This window comes from Vombatus ursinus, unplaced genomic scaffold (genome assembly GCF_900497805.2).
Source record: "Vombatus ursinus unplaced genomic scaffold, bare-nosed wombat genome assembly UNPS02014798.1, whole genome shotgun sequence".
NCBI lineage: Eukaryota > Metazoa > Chordata > Mammalia > Diprotodontia > Vombatidae > Vombatus > Vombatus ursinus.
In genome coordinates, this window is record NW_020954576.1 from 57790902 (window position 1) to 57809758 (window position 18857).

Sequence of the window (18857 nt, forward strand, 5' to 3'; positions counted from 1 at the left end):
GTATGGGAAATCAGCCATTCAAATGCAGCCTTCAAACGCCAGTCACGTCTAGGTTACACGAGAATCAAGAACAATTTTACCACAGCACACAGAGACCTTTATCTATAAAGTATCTTCTTTATTTAAGTTAAACAATTTTCAAGGATGGTTTCCATCTATAAAATGAACAAAGTACAAGCTCTGTACAGCAGTTATTTTTTTTTTTTAAAAATCAACTGGAAAAAAAATTACCAAACTATATTTTGAAATTTGCAAAACATACTCACATATACCATCATTTAGCTCTTATGAAGACAGTAAGAAAGACCACCACAGAGAAGACGACTAACTTTGTCACACTTTGCTTTTAGGGTTTGCAGAGGGGCATTTTTCATTTTAATTTTTAAAATTCGGGGCAGGATAATCCCTATGCTTAAAAAATAATTAAATCACAGTAAGTAACTTTGGCACACTGTGTCATGTAAACATAGCTTATAACATAGGACACCTGTTTTTTTTTTCTTCTTTCTCTTCTCTGTTCTGCTCATGATATTGTAGAAGGTTGCTAGCTCTGAAAGAAATCAAGCAAGACTACCTCCTCTTTGGGCAGCAGCCACAACACAGAGTTTGGTAGATACATCCTTACAGTAGTGGGTTTGACAATTAAGAACTCTGGGTAAGGTGGGGGTCAGAGATTCACTAAGAAACCTAGTTTTCTCCACTCCAAAAAGAAAAATCAGCCAAATTGAGACACTTCCCTATACTTATGGGGCCGGGGGGGGGGGGCGCTTTACAGTAGCCATAGCTCATCAGTGACTGGGATTCAGTTAACAAAATCCAGAAGTAAGTGCATCCGGGCAGGAGCTTCCTGCCCATAAGTATTTGTTCAATATGATTGCACACGTACATCATCTTGAAGCTTATCCTTAGCCTCCTCCAAACAATCCATTTGGAGTAAATTTTTTTTTCCCTCCAAAGATGGAAACGTGTTACAGCATCCTGCGTCCTGTGGCAGAATGAATTCAGAACCTACAGCCCCTTCCCTTTAAAATACAACTGGCTGGGTTGACAGAATGGAAGGGAAACAGTTGCAGGTCAAAAACAACCTAGAAAATTTCTCCGTTGTATTATCACACTAATAAATGCTCATAAATCTGGTGTTTTATGGGGGTGGGGAGAGAAGGGAGAGGAGGAATAGGATGAAAGTTTCCATTTCTTGCTACAGGTGGATTGGAGGCCAAAGAGTTGATTTATCACTGCCCTCCCATATCCCAAATCCACCTGTTCCTGTCACTCAATTACCCAACCTCTCAAAAGGGACACAAATGTGGACCTGATGAATGCCCAGCAGTCTGCAGCTCCTCTTCCTTGGTCACCCCAAGCTTTCTGAGTCTGTGACCCTGGGAGGACCAAAGTCCCATTTACTACAAGGGGTTAGCTAACAGTCATCGTTTTCTGTATCATCACAAAGACAAAGCTCCTAGAGAAGGATCTACCACACAAACTTGAAGGATATTTTTTCCTTTAAGGTAACTATCCAGTCATTTTTCCTTACACACACACACAGACACACGCACACAACTTACTACGGGTTATAATCACTCTGTGGTTTAAACAGAAATTGTCTTCCTAAACCAAAAGGCTCTCATCTTGTGCACAAATTCATTACAGTAAATTTTCTGGCATTATTTTTCCATTCATTTTCTTTCTTTACCCAAAGTTCACTGATGCAGTCATTTAGAAAGGGGGAAGAAAAGTTGTGATGTATTCCAATATATGGACTTCAAAAATGTTGCTGGGGAGAAGGCAGGTTGAAATTCAGAGCCCACTTTAATGATGATGGTGCCACTCACATATTAGGACACCAATTAGACCAAATGCGTAAACTGGATTTATTTTCGGCCGAAACAACTCATCACAAACATTCAGCTGGCAGCTCTATTAATTCTGAAGGCCCAAGTCTCATGGACTCAAGTAATTAGACCAATGCTGGTATTGTGACGGCTACATAATGTAACATAATTTATCTGCACCTGTCAAAGGACTATAGCAAGTTGTGCCATTACTCATATTGGGAGCTGTGGGGTTGTTTTTATGTTTTTATTTTTTAAAGAAAAGAAATTTAATTTAAAAGACCAAAACCAATATTCTTCAATACAAGTAACTGATATAGGTTTACAGATACTGACAGCACACAGAGTGAATTCCAAGTCACAGCAGCAAACCCAAAGTAAATGCCAGACACGAATGCTGCTGGGATGAGGAGGGCTGGGTCTTGGCCCTATCTGATGCTTCCCTTTCCTCTTTTGTTGCCTTCTGTGTCCTTGGCTGGCTGAGAAGCACCCACTCATGGGAAGACCCCAGAAAACAGGTGAGGCTCTCTCCCTGTCATTACAGAGCTGCATTTCAAGACTGGGTTCAAGCCCCTCTTCTTCTTTTCACATGTGTGAACAGATTTCTGGAGAATTGACAAGAAGGATGATGATGATGATGATGATGATGATGATGATGATGATGATGATGACGACCCATATAAACCATTGGGAACTGACCATATTTTTTAATATATATTTATATTTAGAGTCCCATCATAGAAAAGTTCATATTCAAATATAGCAAGTACATTATATGGGAGTAGGGGATTCAGGACTGGAAGAGGGCTGGGAGGTGAAGGGGAAGAAAAAAAAAACCATAAACTTTCAAAATGACAGTTCAGTTTTCAGAAACTGTAAATATGATTTTTATGGGGGAAAAATGGAGCTTTAAAAATGATCTTCTCAGTGAGAAAGTTAACTACACCCCTTTCTCCCTCCCTAATTCCCCAGACTGTATGTGTTTAGATCCATTTCTCCTATAGTATGTCAGTTGTTGCTAGGGATGTTAATCGACCATTTGTGCGAGTGCTAAGCAAGAGCGGGGAAAGAAATGGCAAAGGGCTCACAGAGAAGAGGGAGCATGGCTGCCACTGTGTTTGGTGAGCTAAGGAAAGCAGCATTTCCTCTCATCCCCTGGTCCACACAGTTCCCCCGGCCTTGCTGTTGCGGTTCTCCTATTTTCAGACCATGATGGAATACTGAGGTATATAGTTCTGTGGAAAGTTTAAGAAATATAATCGGTAATGCGATCTTCAAAACTCTGCCCGATGTGTCGGAAACGTGACGGCGTTCCCTGGGTGCTGTGTTGGTTTTCCTCAGCCAGTCTACTGCTGCAGGTTAAGTGTGAACTTCCACTGCTGTGATAAGGACGGGCTGCAGACCTCCACGCTCAGGCCTCCGTTTTTGGCGTTGCGGCTGTCCAGGCACAAGTTGCTTCCCACGTGCCTCAATTTCGAATTGCTCTCAATTTGCTCCCATTTCTGCAAAAGGGGGGAAGGAAAATTGGTAAGCATGTAAGTATAAAAGAAAAGAGATACTTTGAGAAAGCTCTTCCTGCTGCATTATAAAATGCCTCTGAGGGACTAAAACACCTAAACCCTCTGACCCAGAGATCTGACCGCTGGACACTAACTCTCATGGAGGTTAAAGTCAGAAAGAACGGTCCCATGTATGCCCACTACTAAGTGAGTCAGCTAACGTTTATGAAGCATTTTTTGGAGTACCGGGCACTGTGCTAAGCACAGATTTAAAAAAAAAAGGGGGGGGCAGGGGTGGCGCAGTGGATATAGCACTGGCCCTGAAGTAAGGAGGACTTGAGTTCAAATCCAGCCTCAGACCAAACACTCGACACTTACTAGCTGTGTGACCCTGGGCAAGTCACTTAACCCCAATTGCCTAAAAATAAAAAAAAATTAAAAAAAAAAGGCAAAACATCCTTTCCCCTAAGAGGCACTTTTTTTGTGGTAGAAAAGAACTGGAAGATAAGCAGGATTTGGGGAATGGAAAGGGATACTACTGTACCCTAAGAAATTATGTATATGAAGAATTCAGAAGCGTGGAGGAAGCATATGAACTGAAGAAGAGTAAAATAAGCAGAGCTAAGGAAAAAGCCACACACAATTATTACAACACTGTAAACAAAAAGGATGATAAAAATGAAGCTGGCAGCTATAATGACAATATATACTATACAATATTATATAATTATCTGAGTTATACTATAACATTGTCGATTAAAACTTAATAATAATAATGATAACAACAACAACAACAATAATAATAATAACGACCAAGCTTGGCTCCCAAGAAGAAATGAGAGGACGCATCTCCTTCCCTTCTTGGTCGAGGTGGTAGAATACTGTGTGTCCTGTCAGAAATGATGGATCTAACTGAACTGTCCTTCCCCTTCCCCCTTTCAATCTTTGCTACAAAGGAACTTACGGGGGGAGAGAGATATATCTGGAGGCCCAAGAACAAAAAAGAAAAATTCATCATCATTTTAAAAGGAAGAAAAAAAAAAAAGTCAGGAGCCTGAATGCTTCACAAAGAAAACTACTGATCTCAATCAGCCTTCCTCAGAGCTTATAATCTCCTCCCAGAACCTGAGGACCAACTGATAGGACAGGTAACCTCTGCGCCCTCTCCCATCTGCCCTCTCCCTCACTCTCAATATCTCTTCTCCCTACAGGAACCCATTATCCTAATGCTGCCTCTCACCCCTTCTCCCATTGGTCACTTGAATCAGAAAGGAAAGCAATTGATTAAGAGCTTAATACTTCAGTGTGAATGAATTGATGGGTAAGCTCAGTAAGAGATATTTGCATTTTAAATCAGAAAGCTTGGGGAAGAGAATGACTGCCACAAAGGAATGAATGGCAAATGGTAAAAGTTCCAACATCAGTGAGGGAACTCTGTGGGGATAGAGGGCATTTCTGGCTGCCCCTCAAATCATACCACCTAAGGCGCTGTGTATTTTGCCTTATAAGTAAAAGAGACTGGCTTAGAGGGGACTTTTGTCTTTTAATGTACCCAGTAATCTATGTCACTCTAGATGGGCATTGACTCATGGTAGACACTGGACATGTATTTGTTCATGAACTGAATAGGAGGGGGGTAGGGAAGGTAATTCTGCTAAGCAGCCTTCCTTCTCAGGAACAATACAGCATGTTACTTCTCTATTGAAGTCTATAGTACATATTCATTACCTGGACACCTCCTTATTCTAAAAACTAGCCTCCAGGGGGACTTAACACCCTACAGCTGTTTAGGTGGTTATAGAAAATAAATATCACCAATTATTTTCTCCAATTAGTGTCTGTCTTATTTAAAGAAAAAAAATTTAAACACAGCAAAAAGCCTTTCATCATTAAGATTGTAGTCTGTGATTCTAATTAATTTTTTACACCATATGCGCTAACGTTCCTATACGTACAATTTTTTCCTCCCCCCCAAATCCTTTTAGTATTGTGGAATTAACATTTCTCGTTCTTGTCTCCTCTTCTCCTTTCACTCTGCAAATGCATACACAACACATGTGCAATCAGTGACGTGCTCTGAAACCAAATATTCCAACTGGCATGAAAGCAGAGCATTCAAGATAAAATTTGCTAAGGAGTTTCAGTCTCAAAGGGCAAGTGAACTAGGCAGGAAGAAGATGCAGAACAGGGCATGGAAACAAAAGAAGAAAACATAAAAACCTTATTGCAGACCTAGTCTTTAAAATGAGACTGATGACCAATGGATTTTCTACTAGGGACCTTGTGATTTTAAATCTGTTTGTATATTTTAACTAGGATTTCTTACAAATGTCACTAACATATTGCTGTTGAAAAATCATCCTGATTCATATTATGTTAAGAACATAATGCAAATGGAGAGAGTGAGGAAGAGAATAATGTAACACAAATGTGACTTTTTGGGGGTGGTTTATTCTATTTTGTAGTCAATCACTTTTACCATGCTGTTTTCCTGTTATTTTTTTCCTTTTTTATCCTCCCTCTCTCCAATCGTCATGTGAAGTTTTTATCTGGCTGCCACTGATACCCATGTCATTTCAGACTGGCTAGAATTCATTTTGCCAAAGAGAGTTGGAATCTGGTCCCACCCTCCTTAGGGAATTAGCCTGTCATATACTAATGCATCAACTAAATGAAGGACCCTTAAGAAAAAAAAAAAAGCCCCACCACAGATCTATCTTTTGAAAGTGGTTTGACAGCTCAGACTGATATGTTATAATACGAACCTCTGTCGGGCTGACCTATTTATAGGACAGTCAAAGCTGCTGCCTTTGACTGTTACAAAGGTCTACATGCTTTCTCTCCAACCAATACACTGGTTTTCAGTGTTAACCACCAAACCAATCCTTTCTGATACAGACCATAGACCACAGAGAGCCGACTGTTCTATAAACCTCTTTCTTTCTCATAAAGTCTGTTTGAAATTTTAGTGATGAATGCTGTTTCTTCTTCCAAGTATGGGCAAGTTAGGGTAGGATCCACATATTAGCCACTTGAATAAAACATGCTTTTTCAAAAATTTGGTCCAACAAGACCAAATTTCCATGTGTTTAAAATAAGATGTGAGAACATGGCTAATATGGAAATATGTTTTGCATGACTTCATATGTCTAATAGGTATCATATTGCTTGCTTTCTCAATGGGTGGGGGAGGGGTGGAGGGACAGAGAAAATTTAGAACTCGAAATGAAAAATCAATGCTAAAAAATAAACTGTAGAAAAAATGTGTGCGTGTGTGTGTGTGTGTATATATGAATGAGACCAAAGAAGTTTATGACTGCGCTAGATGAGTACAGAAACAAAAATTCTCTTCATTATTTCCAACGAAGAAAGAGATTTTAAAGTTTTGCCTAGGAGCCAGGCTATTGTTGGTTTCACTCAGCTCCAAATTCTAAGGCAGCTAGGAAGTGTAGTGGATAGGGCAACAAGCCTGGAATCAGAAAGATCTGAGTTCAAATATGTCTTTAGACACGTATTAACTGTGTGATCCTGGGCAAGTCACTTAACCTCTATTTGCCTCAGTTCCTCATTTGTAAAATGGGGACACAATGAAGAAGGAAATGGCAAACCACTCCAGTATCTTTGCCAAGAAAACCCCATGGACAAGTCCATGGTGTCACAAAGAGTCAGAAATGACTGAACAAATCAAAGATGGATGGTTGTCCAGGGTACCATAGTCCATGGATGTCCCAAATAGTGTAACAGTCAAAAAGACCAATCAACCATCAAAGGAATAAACATTTAAAAGCAACGAGAATATGCCAGTTGCTGGAGATACAAAGATAAAAATGAAATAATTCCTGTTCTCAAGAAGTTTACGGTCTATTAAAGACACAACCTGTATGGATATACAAAATATATACAAGGTAATTGGGGGGAGGGGGAAGCCACTAGCAGCTAGAGGGAGTTGGGAAAGGTCTCATGCAGAAGGCTGTGCTTGAGTTAAGCTTTGAAGGGATTCTGAGAGGCAGAGGTGAGAAGGGCAGGCATTCTCGTCATGGGGAAGAAATCACCTGTAGAAGGGCCACTCGGACTGCACTTTAGAATGTGTGAAGGGCAGGTTGGAGCCAGGTTGTGAATGGCTTATAAATGCCAAGCAGAGAAGCTTGCATTTGATACTAATGGCAACAGGAAACTACTGGAGTTTATTTCTGAACAGGGGAATGATGTGGTCAGACACATCTAGAGGTAACATGACTTTGGCAGCTACGTGGAGGGTAGACTGCAGAGTGCTCGAGGCAGGGAGGCCAAATAACTCTGATCAGTGCGACGATCAATCGTGATTCCAGAGGTCTGATGATGAAACATATTAGTCACCTACTATCAGAGATGCAGTGGACTAAATATGCAGAATGAGACACACATTTTTGGATGAAGCCAATATGGGAATTCATTTTATTTGACTATTTGTTTTTGTTACAAGGGTTTTTTTTTTTCTTTCAAAAAAAATTTAAGTGTGTGTATTGGGGGGATAGGAGGATTTTTTTTTTCTTTTAAAAAAATTTAAGCATGTATGTTGGGGGTAGGGTGGGAGGGAGAAAAAAATAAATGCTTATTAATTGGAAAATAATCTTTAAAATACTCCAGGCTAGAGGTAATGAGGACTTTGAACTGGAGTGGTAGCTGTGTGAGTGGGGAGAAGGGGAAGAATGCAAGAGATGCTGCAAATGTAGACTTGATAAAACTTGACAAGGGACTGGCTATGTGGGGGTGGGGGAGTGACTCTAGGGGAAACTGAGGATGCCTCTAGGGTTGAGAACCTAGATTACTGAAGGATGGTGGTAAGCAAAAGTGATTGTGTAAAAGCCAGAAGAATTTTTCTGAAAGTTGTCAGGTTTGGGGAGAAAAAGGAGAGAGCATATAGCCAGACATATACTAGAAGTATTTGCAGAATCTGAAGAACTGGAACCACTGAAAGTCAAGCCAATACTAAGATATGTGTACTTATTATATGGACATGATATCTGAAATGCTTTTGCGGATTCTGAGAGGACACGGAACCTAGGAACTATTTCTATCACGGGTGGAATGCCCAGAGATCAGAGAGAACCATTTTTATCTTACTCGTAAACATCTCCAAAAAAAGGATTCCAAACCTACTTTAGGCAGACTTTCCCTATGGGTCACAACTCTTTGAAAGTAACAATACTATGTAATATCTCAGAATTGCTCTGTGACACTGGGAAAATCACTAAAGTTTCATCATAAAAATCAATATTTATTGGCCTCTGCAGTGAACACAGCAATGTATCATAAGCTAGTTGCCACCCAGGCAATCCTTACAGGATTGGGGCCTAAATCATGAGGTGGGAGTGTGTGTGTGGGGGGGGAAATGGTTAAAAAGCTTAACCGGGTAGTAAGACGAAAGGACACTCTTTTGAATACTTCTACTTGAGAGTCAGAAGTTGTGTTATTGAATGGTAGGATATAATACTCATCTTGCAACTTCTACATTCCCATCTACCTTATAATAACGACTAATGAAAGAATGAGTCAATGCCTCACTTTGTCAGTGAAAGTAAGTTAGGCACATTAGAAGGTGCTTTTGGTACCTGGAATTGTTCCAAAATAGTAAATGGTAACTCTGTGGTCTGTGAACTTGTTTAAAAAATTTTGATATCTGTATTTCAAGCAGTGGAAAGAGCGCTGGGCCTGGAGTCAGGAAGACTCATGTTCCTGAGTTCAAATCTGGCCTTGAATACTTATGAGCTATGTGACCCTAAGCAAGTCACTTAACCCTGTTAGCCTCAGTTTCCTCATCTGTCAAATGAGCCAGAGAAAGAAATGGCAAACCACTGCAGTATCTTTGCCAAGAAAACCCTAAATGGGGTCATAAAGAGATGAAAATAACTAAAAAACAACTGAACAACAGCAACAACATAAGTGATTTTCTTTGCATTTTACTTGTTAAAAACATTGTTCTGAGAAAGGGTCCTAGGCTTCACTCTACCACCAAAGGGGTCCATGACACCAAATGAGTTAAGAACTCCTGCTCTTAGCTGTATTTAGAGTTTCAGACCAAGAAAAAAGGGGTATCATATATAAAACAGGTTATGCTGTCAGTTCTGATTACATACAAAATCCAAGACTAGACTGCAAAATTTAGTAGATGGAGCACTGGATCTGGAATCAGAGGGCCTAGTCTGAATTTAAATCCTGGCTATATCACTTACTACCTGTGTGACCATCATCAAGCTAGTTCTTCTCTTTTTTTCTCATCTGTAAAAGGAGTGGACTGGACCAGTATGATGGTTAAAGTCTGTTCCAGTCCTAAAAACTCTTCTGAGAAATATACAAGAAACATACATCGTCACATCCTACTGATTTGGATCTTAATGATCCAGATGTGCTGTATCTTTTAAATAGTAAAAAATAAAATTTAATAAAAAAAAAAGGCACAGAGGAAAATAAAATGAATTCGAAAGTAAAAACACTAAACAAATTGGTATAGGAAGTGCTTCCCAGGGAGCTTCCTACCCTAACAAAATCACATGTTCTGTAAAAATTGTAAATAATTTCTTCTCTGTAGAAACAGCTGGAATGTCACTTACAAGAAGGGGAAACAGAGTCTAAAATCTTAAGCCAAGATTTGGCCATATTAAGCCAAGGCCCAAGAAATAAAATATTCCTTCAACTTCCGCGTTGAAAAATTAATTCATGTACTTTGAAATAAATGAAATACAATCCCCAATAACGTACCATAGATAGAAAGGTTCTATATGATTAATTCTAGTTTTTCATGAGTCTAGCCCATTTTACTATTAGCACCCACACTGATTATAGTTTGGGGTTATGTGTCTTGCTTGAAAGTAAGAAAAATTTCATCTTTTTTAAAAACTTCATTTTTTTAAAGGCCATTAACTCAGCCTCACCAAGTCAGTCCAAATAAATGAGGTTTTGCTATATGAGGTTACCCTTGTATGGTTTAGCCAACTGGTGAAACATGACAGTTGTCTCTGCTTCCTTGTTCTAAAATTTTGGCAAGGGTTTATAGACTAATTGAATATTATCTGTTTGTTTGCCTATCCTGCACCTATACTATGGGTAGGTTTTTCTAAGCAGCCTAAGTCTACGAGTCAAGCATTAATTCTGTACTATGGTCATTAGCATGAAATTAGTCATTCAACAATACTGAGTGCCTACTGGAGAAGATGAGACTGGGGGCAGAGGGGGGGCGTGCGGAGACAACTATCTTCAAGTACTAGAAGGGCTGATATGGGTGAGAATGGCTAGGCTTGTCCACCCCAAAGGCAGAAGTAGAAGCAATGGGTGGATGTAGTACAGATAAACTGAGGTCTGTTAACAGGAAAAACTTCCTAGGAACTGGAACTATCCTCAAAGGAAAGGGACAGTCTTGGGGAGGCAGCTGATATCCCCTCAGAGGCAGTTCTCAAGCAGAGGCTGAATGACCAACCACCTGTCAGACATGTTGTAGAAGAATTCTCTCCTGTGTATGGGTGGCCCTAGAGGTATGATCAGGGGCAAGTCAATTTCTCTGTGACCCAGTTAACTCACTAAAACTGGATGGTTGGATCAGATGTCTCCTATGGTCTATTCCAAATTCTTGGAATTTGGATTATGAGACTACATTTAAAGTTCATGTGAAAAGTGGGAGAGGGAGACACAATGAGGCATAAGATGTGGCCCCTCCCTTTAAGGAGTTTAGTTTACATGGTGATAGAAGGGATAGACATCAAAACAAAACACAAAACAACTAATGTAAAGAAGTTAACTTTGGGCAGGTACAGCGACTCCCTTGAAACATGGTAGAGTTTTGCAGGCAAAAAGAAGAGGAATGGAAGTGGCGGGGGACATTCTGCCCACCCATCAAATGTCTCAGAATCAAGAAACCAATCAGCTTGGTTTTGAATTCATAAAGATGCATGCTCCTCTTTTGGTTGTACCCACCTGTCTGCTGTCATTTTCTCTGCAGCCCTGTAGTTTTATGAGGGAGCCTGGCGCTCGGTCCACCACAGTAAGGCACAAATCCATATGTTTTACTGACTTGTCCTTTGTTAAGGCCCATTCCTGAAATACAAACACAAAAAAATCAAATTAAGGGCCTGGCCACAGTACTTGTGTATATACAAAGACATATGGGGATTCCAAGGCCAATCTTGGCATGGGATAATGCTAGGAATATGGACTTGGGACTCCTAGGTTCAATCTCTTGCTTGGCCATTAATGTGAGATTATCTCCTCTGACATCTCATTTCCCACCTGGCTGCATTCATTTTGAACTTCTTTGGCAACCGTTAGGCTTGGAGTCAGGAAGATCTGAGTTCAAATCCAACCTCGGACACTTACCAGCTGTGTGACCCTGGGCGAGTCACTTAACCCTGTTTGCCTCAGTTTCCTTATCTGTACAATGAACTGGAGAAAGAATGGCAAACCCCTCCAGTATCACTTTCAAGAAATCCTCAAATGGGGTCATGAAGGGCTGACTGAACAACAAAGAAGCTCTCAGTAGACTCATCATTGGGAAATGTCATAACCTTGCCAGATCTAATCAGCCTTGTGTTACTCACGCTTCATCAGAAGCCTGTGCCCTTCTCACAGGAAGGTAGAGCCTTAAACTCCTCTACTTAAGGAGAGGGAAGAGAACTGACATCTCCTCACATATCTCATTTCCCATCTGGCTGTATTAATTCTGGATTTCTTTGCCTTCTCCACCATTCTCCTGTGCCGGGAACTCCTCCTTTTCAGCTTTCTTTTACATGGTGTCTTCCCTCATTAGAATGCAAGCTCCTTGAAGGTATGGACTGTGTCTCTTTTTAAAAAATTTAGATCCTCAGTGCTTGGCACACATAGTAAGTGCTTCATAAGTGTGTCTTGACTCCTGGCCAGAGGTACTAAAGTAAAGAACACTAGATTTGCAGTTAGAATTTGCATTCAAAACCCAAGTCTGCAGCTTATTAACTGTGTGACCTTGGTCAATTATTTCTTCTCTCTGGGCCTCAGTTTCCCTTCTCAAAAATGAAGGGGGTTGGGGCAGCTAGGTGGCGCAGTGGATAGAGTACCGGCCCTGGAGTCAGGAGGACCTGAGTTCAAATGTGACCTCAGACACATAATACTCACTAGCTGTGTGACCCTGGGCAAGTCACTTAACCCCACCGCCTAGCCCCCCCCCCAAAAAAAAGAAAAAAAAGAAGGGGGTAGACTATCTTTAAAATATGAAGATCCTAATGAAATGTTGGTCTTAGTTTTCCTTCCTACCAGCAAAATGGGAGAGATATTTACTTCAATCTCATTTTTTGGGGGGGGGGGTATTCTTGTGATTTAACTGGAAGATGGGTGGCATAGTAGATAGAGTGCTGGCCATGGAGTCAGGAGACCTGCATTCAAATCCAGACTCAGACACCAGCTGTGGGAGGCTGGGTAAATTACATAACCTTTCTAAGTCTCAATTTTCTCATTTGTACAATGGAGATAATACCAGCAACTACCTTACAGTTTTTTTTTTCTTTTTTTCCCAAGGATTAAATAAGATAATACATGTAAAGCTCTCTGCAAACCTTAAAGTACTACAGAAATGACTTCATCATCACAAGCTCCCTCCATCATGGCAGACTGATAATTCATTTGCAACTTACAGTCTTAGCGAGCTGTCTGGGTCACTGAGGGGTTCAGTGATTTGTTCACATAGCCAGTATGCATCAAGGGACAGGAATGCACCCAGGGATTCCTAAATCCAAGACTGGTCCTTTAGCAATACGTCATGTTGCTTCCCATATCAACCTCAATCATACCAAGTCACTGATGCTCAGCATCTAATAGTATTAACTCTCAGTGCTAAAGTCAAGCCAGGGCACTGTGGAAATTTCTACGACTAAGTATGAATACCCAAACGATAGCCTTTTAGTATCAGACAACATGACGATACACTTGTGGACACGAGTTAATTCATAAATACAGGAACTCAACCACAGAGTTACTTAGGTTCTTGATAAGAAATAAGGGGGACAAGGAGGAAGTTGAGGGATATTTTTTGAAGAAGAGAAGAGAAAGGAGGTTCAGTAGAGAGAATCTGTGTTGGAAAGAATTTTCTATTTTGAAAGCATACATTAGAAGGGGTCATAGGAAATCTGCCATTTCCTGAGATTCAATAAAAAGCTCAGTACCATATGTGATGTTTCTGTAACTTCTTGCTATCTCTTGCTTAATTATTTTAAAAGCATACTTCAGATGAATCCCAGCAAAACTAATTTAGCTATGCAAACAACAGAGCAAGTTAGCACTTTGGTCTTTCCACTGCATTTCAATTCTCTGAATTTGTAACAAAATTCATAAATATTTAAGGAATCATTTTTATTTTTTTTTGAATTGCCACTCTAAAAACTTGGCCCTGAATTTTCTCATTTCCTTTGTGTCTGTTGAGCCTCAGCTAGAAGCCTGATAACAAAACTGGCTCTTCCATAGCACCATCCTCTTTCCTGTTTAGGAAATATTCTTCCAAACTCCCTCTCCCCACCTGGGACATATCATGCCCAAATGCTTCATTCTGATTCTTTTCAGAAGAGAATGGCTCTTCTCTAGTAGGGCAACTAACTCCACTGAAGACAGGAACCTTTTCATTTTATTTATTTGGGGAGGGGGCATGTTTTTTTTTTTATTCCCATCATTTAGCACGGTGCCTAGCACATAGTAATAAACGTTTGTTGATTGAATCACTGACAAGGGGGCACCCAAATATTATCAAGAATTTATCTTTGGCTTTGCTTTCTGCCTTTCTACAATTCTGTTTTGGTTTGGCTTGGTCCTCCAAATAAATAGGGCAGTCCTCTTCACAGGCTCTCTCAAGTCCCCCCCCCCCACCTTTTACATAAAGCCATTGCTGATCCTACCACTGGTTAGCACCTGACCCCTACACTTATTTGGTGTATGTTTTTTATTTATCCTGTAGGAGGGTAAATACTAATCCTTAAAGCCAGGCACTGATTCCTTTTTTTATATTTGTATCACCAGCGTTTAACACAGTGCCCCTTAGATCTGAAGTGGAGAAAAAGAATGCTAATGGAGAGACTACATCCAGGGACTTTTTTAAAAAGACTGATCTTGACCAGACTGTAATTACTTTGAAGGAGTCTGTCTGTTTTCAGGGAAGGAATGTGCTATCTGATTAGACTGTCCGTTTTTGAGGATAGGCAGAAATCAGCAAGGGGCATGACCAGTGAGCTCTGGGTTGCCTCTCTGGGCATCAATGCATCAAAATCCTCCCCTCCCCGCCATGAAAGGCATCCCAAGAGTGGCTGGACAGGGCACTGGTAAGTGACCGAAAGGCATTCTGAGAGGAGTAATCAGAGACCAGCTATTAACTGTGGCAGCACCATCAAGCAGGTTGCCACTACTACCAAAGATGTAATACCAACCCTTCAAGAAAGAATGGGAACCAATTATAGAAAGACTTTACCAACAAACCTGCTGATACGGCATCTGCTGCCTGGACCCACTCTGTCTTATGTTATCACCACTGGGGTAAAAGGGACAATCAATCTCCTGAGCTGAAGCTACATAGGGAATCATTAAAATCAAGAGACATCAGTATCTATACAACAAAGATTCATTCAAAGAGGTATAGTGGGAGATTTTTTAACAGGAGCATTTATAGGTCTGTTTTAAGACATAAAAAGGAATGCATAGAAACGAATCACTTCCTATGTCTTAAAATGGGGTTTCTGCCCCTTCTCCTTGGTTTAAGTGAATAGGCAAAATATTTTCAAATATGATAAACTGGAAAAACTAGTTAGGGAGTGAGGTGGAACATTAATTTAGATGAAAAGTCTGAATTGTGGAATTTTTAAAAAAGGATATGCACTTTTGACTCTACATGTATAATCAATATATTGCTTGGGGCAGCAGGGAGAGAATCTGAAACTCAAAATACTGAAAAAACGAATGTTAAAATATTTAAAAATGTAATTGGGAAATATTTAATGAAATAAATAAAAAGTTTTTTTTTAAAAAAGGATATACATTTTTAGTACTTTCAAAGACACACAATAATGTAAATAGATCAACCAAATGTAATCTGGGCAATATCTTCATGGTACCTATTTTATAGGTGAGAATGATTTGCAAGCATTATGCCAACCATTTATACATAATGGCTGTTTATAAGGCATCACAGAACTGTGGAGTTGGAAGGAATCTTCTATTTATTCTAACTCCTACCTAGGGCATGGAATCTTCTCTACAAGATCCCCAACATATGCCAATCTAGTCTCTAGTGGTCATTTAAGTCTCTCTGCCTGAAGATGTTCAAGACTGGAATAACTCATTATCTCTCCAGATACTGTCAACCCTTTTTGGACAGAGTTAATTGTTAGCAAGTTTTTCCTCACATGAAACTGCAATCTTTCTGAAATGATTAAAAGATGGTAGTTTAAGTTTAAAAAAATTTACATTGTTAATTGGTTTAGAAAAAAAAAACCCTTTAAAAATAGAGCAAAAGTAAACTAAGCCTTTAATTATCATACACTCTGAACTGGCAGGGGTCTGAATTAATGAATTTTTACTACATATGGTTCCAAGCTCTGAAAAAAGTAGTTTTCTTGATATATTACTTTTTTATTCATAAGTCTAAATAAAATTCAGATCTAGTAACTTTCTCTTCTTTCTGCAGGGGTTTTTTTTTTGATACAATACTTTTGATTTGAAGGTACAAGGAGAAAGGAATGAGGAATATTCTCTAATTTGGGATATTAACAAAGAGGGCTAGAAAAAGAGGAAATAAATAATTATATTGTCTCTTTGTCCCCTTCATTCATAAAAGTCCACACCTGCTAAAGAAACATACGTGTAATCTCTGAAAAGAGACCTTCCCAGCCACAACAAGGTCTCTCCAATCATCACCCTTGTGTGACTTTGGAGACAAAAGCTGTTGGCAGCACCAGTTCAACAAGTCCCAGCTTCATGAACACAAATTTAATTAGCGACCCCGTGAAAGGCCTTTACACTTAATGTATCTTAGTTCTAATACGACTAAAGTATGAACTAATTTGAAAATAAAACCTTAGGCAGTATTGGATAAAAGTTTACAAAACAGCACAATGAACTGATAGTAGGTTGGCGGCAACGAATTCGTGTTCTTTGGTTTTCCCCTTCCTGCCATGTCACAATCCACCTAACAATTCCCACCAGTTACATGTGGTAACTGTTTTTCTCCCTTCCCTTTTACATCTCTTTTCCTTGATTTACCTTATTTTGGTTTCCCTGCCCTCCTTTATGCTGATGTCTTATCCTTTGTTCTCCTATTTTTTCACCCACTCCCAACAATGTATGATGTAAGCCAAGGCAGTCAGTGCAAAATGGAGTGCCCTGAATACATCACACCCATCCCCTGCAGTTACTTCTACCTGCATTTCACTGAATGCAAGCTTGCTAACTGTTAGAACTTAAGTCTTTTCACACAGGTGAGAATTTTGCTTTATGGTCAAACGGATTTCACAAATGCTGAATTAATGTTCTAACATAAGGTCATCTTTCACACTTATGGCCACCACTATAGAGGTATCATTATACATGTTTCCATGAATAGATATGATGCTTATTTTAATAACATGAAATTTTCATTTTACTTCTGGAATTAATTTCCCAATGGTGAAATTATATAGAAAGCTTCATTTTTAAGTGGAATGTCCTACAACATTTCACTATGGGACACTGGCACTCTCTTCAGTAATCAACCCCCAGCAGGGTGAGATGATGCTTTCAACAACTCAACTGTCAAGACATTGGCAAGCATACTTTCTCCCATTCCCAATAACTAGCCAAGAGAATAGCAAAGGCTGTACTGGGGATGTTATATTGCTGTTGGCACTGGGGCTTTGCTGATCCTCAGTGTCATATCTTAGGGCAGGATTATATTCAGCTAAACCGACCCTAAGAAAGTAGCCAAAACATGTTTGAAACCAGGATCCCATTTTCTCTGTTCATAACTGGGAAGACAGCCTATGGAAGAAGGTACACATTTTCTTATTTTGGAAACACGGATATCATCCAAGGGCAATAGCAGCTCATCAGACCAGAATTTTAAGCCTTGAAAATTTCCCGACTGGATACTTGAAAAAGATAATAGAAATAAAATTGGTTATTGTTGCCAAATGTTTATCGGGGGATCAGGGACTTTATTCTTTCTTCCTTCCAACATAAGACTTTCTTTATTCTAAAACCCATTTCTACCACTCCTCCCTGGACCAGAGGTAGGTATGCCAAGTCTTTATTTCCTTAGTCCTTGTCCAAGCAGGTGGGAGGTTTTAATAATTTCTACTTTTGTAAGAGAAGATTAGACTAGATGATGTCTCAGATTTCCTTGAGGTCTACAAAGTTATACCTTAAAGAGGACCCTTTTAAAATGCAAATATCCTTGGGGCAGGGGGAGTAAAATCATTACATTATTAGCTAGGGTTATACTCCCTAAAACGGTATTAGTTAACACCCTAATTATCAGATAAATCTTGGTAGACATTAGTTGACACAGAAGAGAAGAACAGGACATAATAAAGAAGTTTTGAGGATAGGAGAATGCCAGAGAGAGAGAGAAGGGTTGCCAAGGAGACCAGGGTCTCAAAAGACAAGCTTTTCCAACTTTGGTTTTACTTTGGACCAGTTAGGTGATGCATCTGCTTATGTAATACCTTTGCCACTAAGCAGGTCCATCAGATAGGCACTGAGCTCCCAGACTGAAGGATGAAAGCATCAAGTTCAGAAACTCTAACTTATTTGTGGGTATGGTGATGGAGATATAAGGTATTTTTCTATTATAAGTCTGTACTCCAATAGGGTCTAGGAAATTGCTCCTCCAGGAGGGAGGAATATTTGAGTAAAAACATAGGGAAACTGATGAAGCTAGTAACTGGATGGGTACAAAATACTCACTGGTCCCAGGACTCAATTTGTTATCTGAAGTGAAGTTGGAGCCAAAGGTCATCTAGAAATTTGGTTTTGTTGCTGTTGTTGTTAAGTTATTCCAGTTGTGTCTGATTACCTATGACCCCACTTTGGTTTTTTTTTTTTTGGCAAAGATACTAGCGTGATTTGCCATTTCCTTCTCCAGTTCATTTTATAGATGAGGAATTAAGGCAAACAGGGACAAGTGACTTGCCCAGGGTCACAGCTAGTGTCTGAGGCCAAATCTGAACTCAGGTCCTCATGACTCCAGGGTCAATGTTCTATCCACTGTGCCACCTAGCTGATCCTAGAAATTTGGTAGGTTTAACAAGGACACAGATTGAGGAACAGGAAAAATGGTTTAGTCTGTAAAGGACAAGGAAAATAACTCAGGAATGGAGAATTCAAAGGAAAATGAAATTCGAGCTGGATGAGATCTCAGAGGTCATCTAGGCCAATGCCTTTACTTTATAGATGAGGAAACAAAGGCCTGGAAAAGTGAAGTGACTTGCTCAAGGTAACACAGGTAATAAGTGACAGAGATGGAATTTGAACAGAGGGAGAAGAACAGAGGAGAGGAGAGGGAGAAAGAGAAGAG

The 18857-nt window shown here is 39.8% G+C and overlaps 1 protein-coding gene across 1 annotated transcript in view; it reads right to left on the reverse strand.

Moving 5' to 3' along the window:
- Window positions 1-479: 479 nt before the first annotated feature.
- LOC114049909 (polypeptide N-acetylgalactosaminyltransferase 2) overlaps window positions 480-18857 on the reverse strand; it is a 250497-nt gene continuing 232119 nt past the window's right edge. The window contains exons 15-16 of the mRNA XM_027871357.1: window positions 11279-11398; window positions 480-3334 (exon numbers count right to left, since the gene is read on the reverse strand). Of these exons, the coding sequence (XP_027727158.1) occupies window positions 3179-3334; window positions 11279-11398 (276 nt within the window). The 3' untranslated portion in view covers window positions 480-3178. The remainder of the gene's footprint in view (window positions 3335-11278; window positions 11399-18857) is intronic.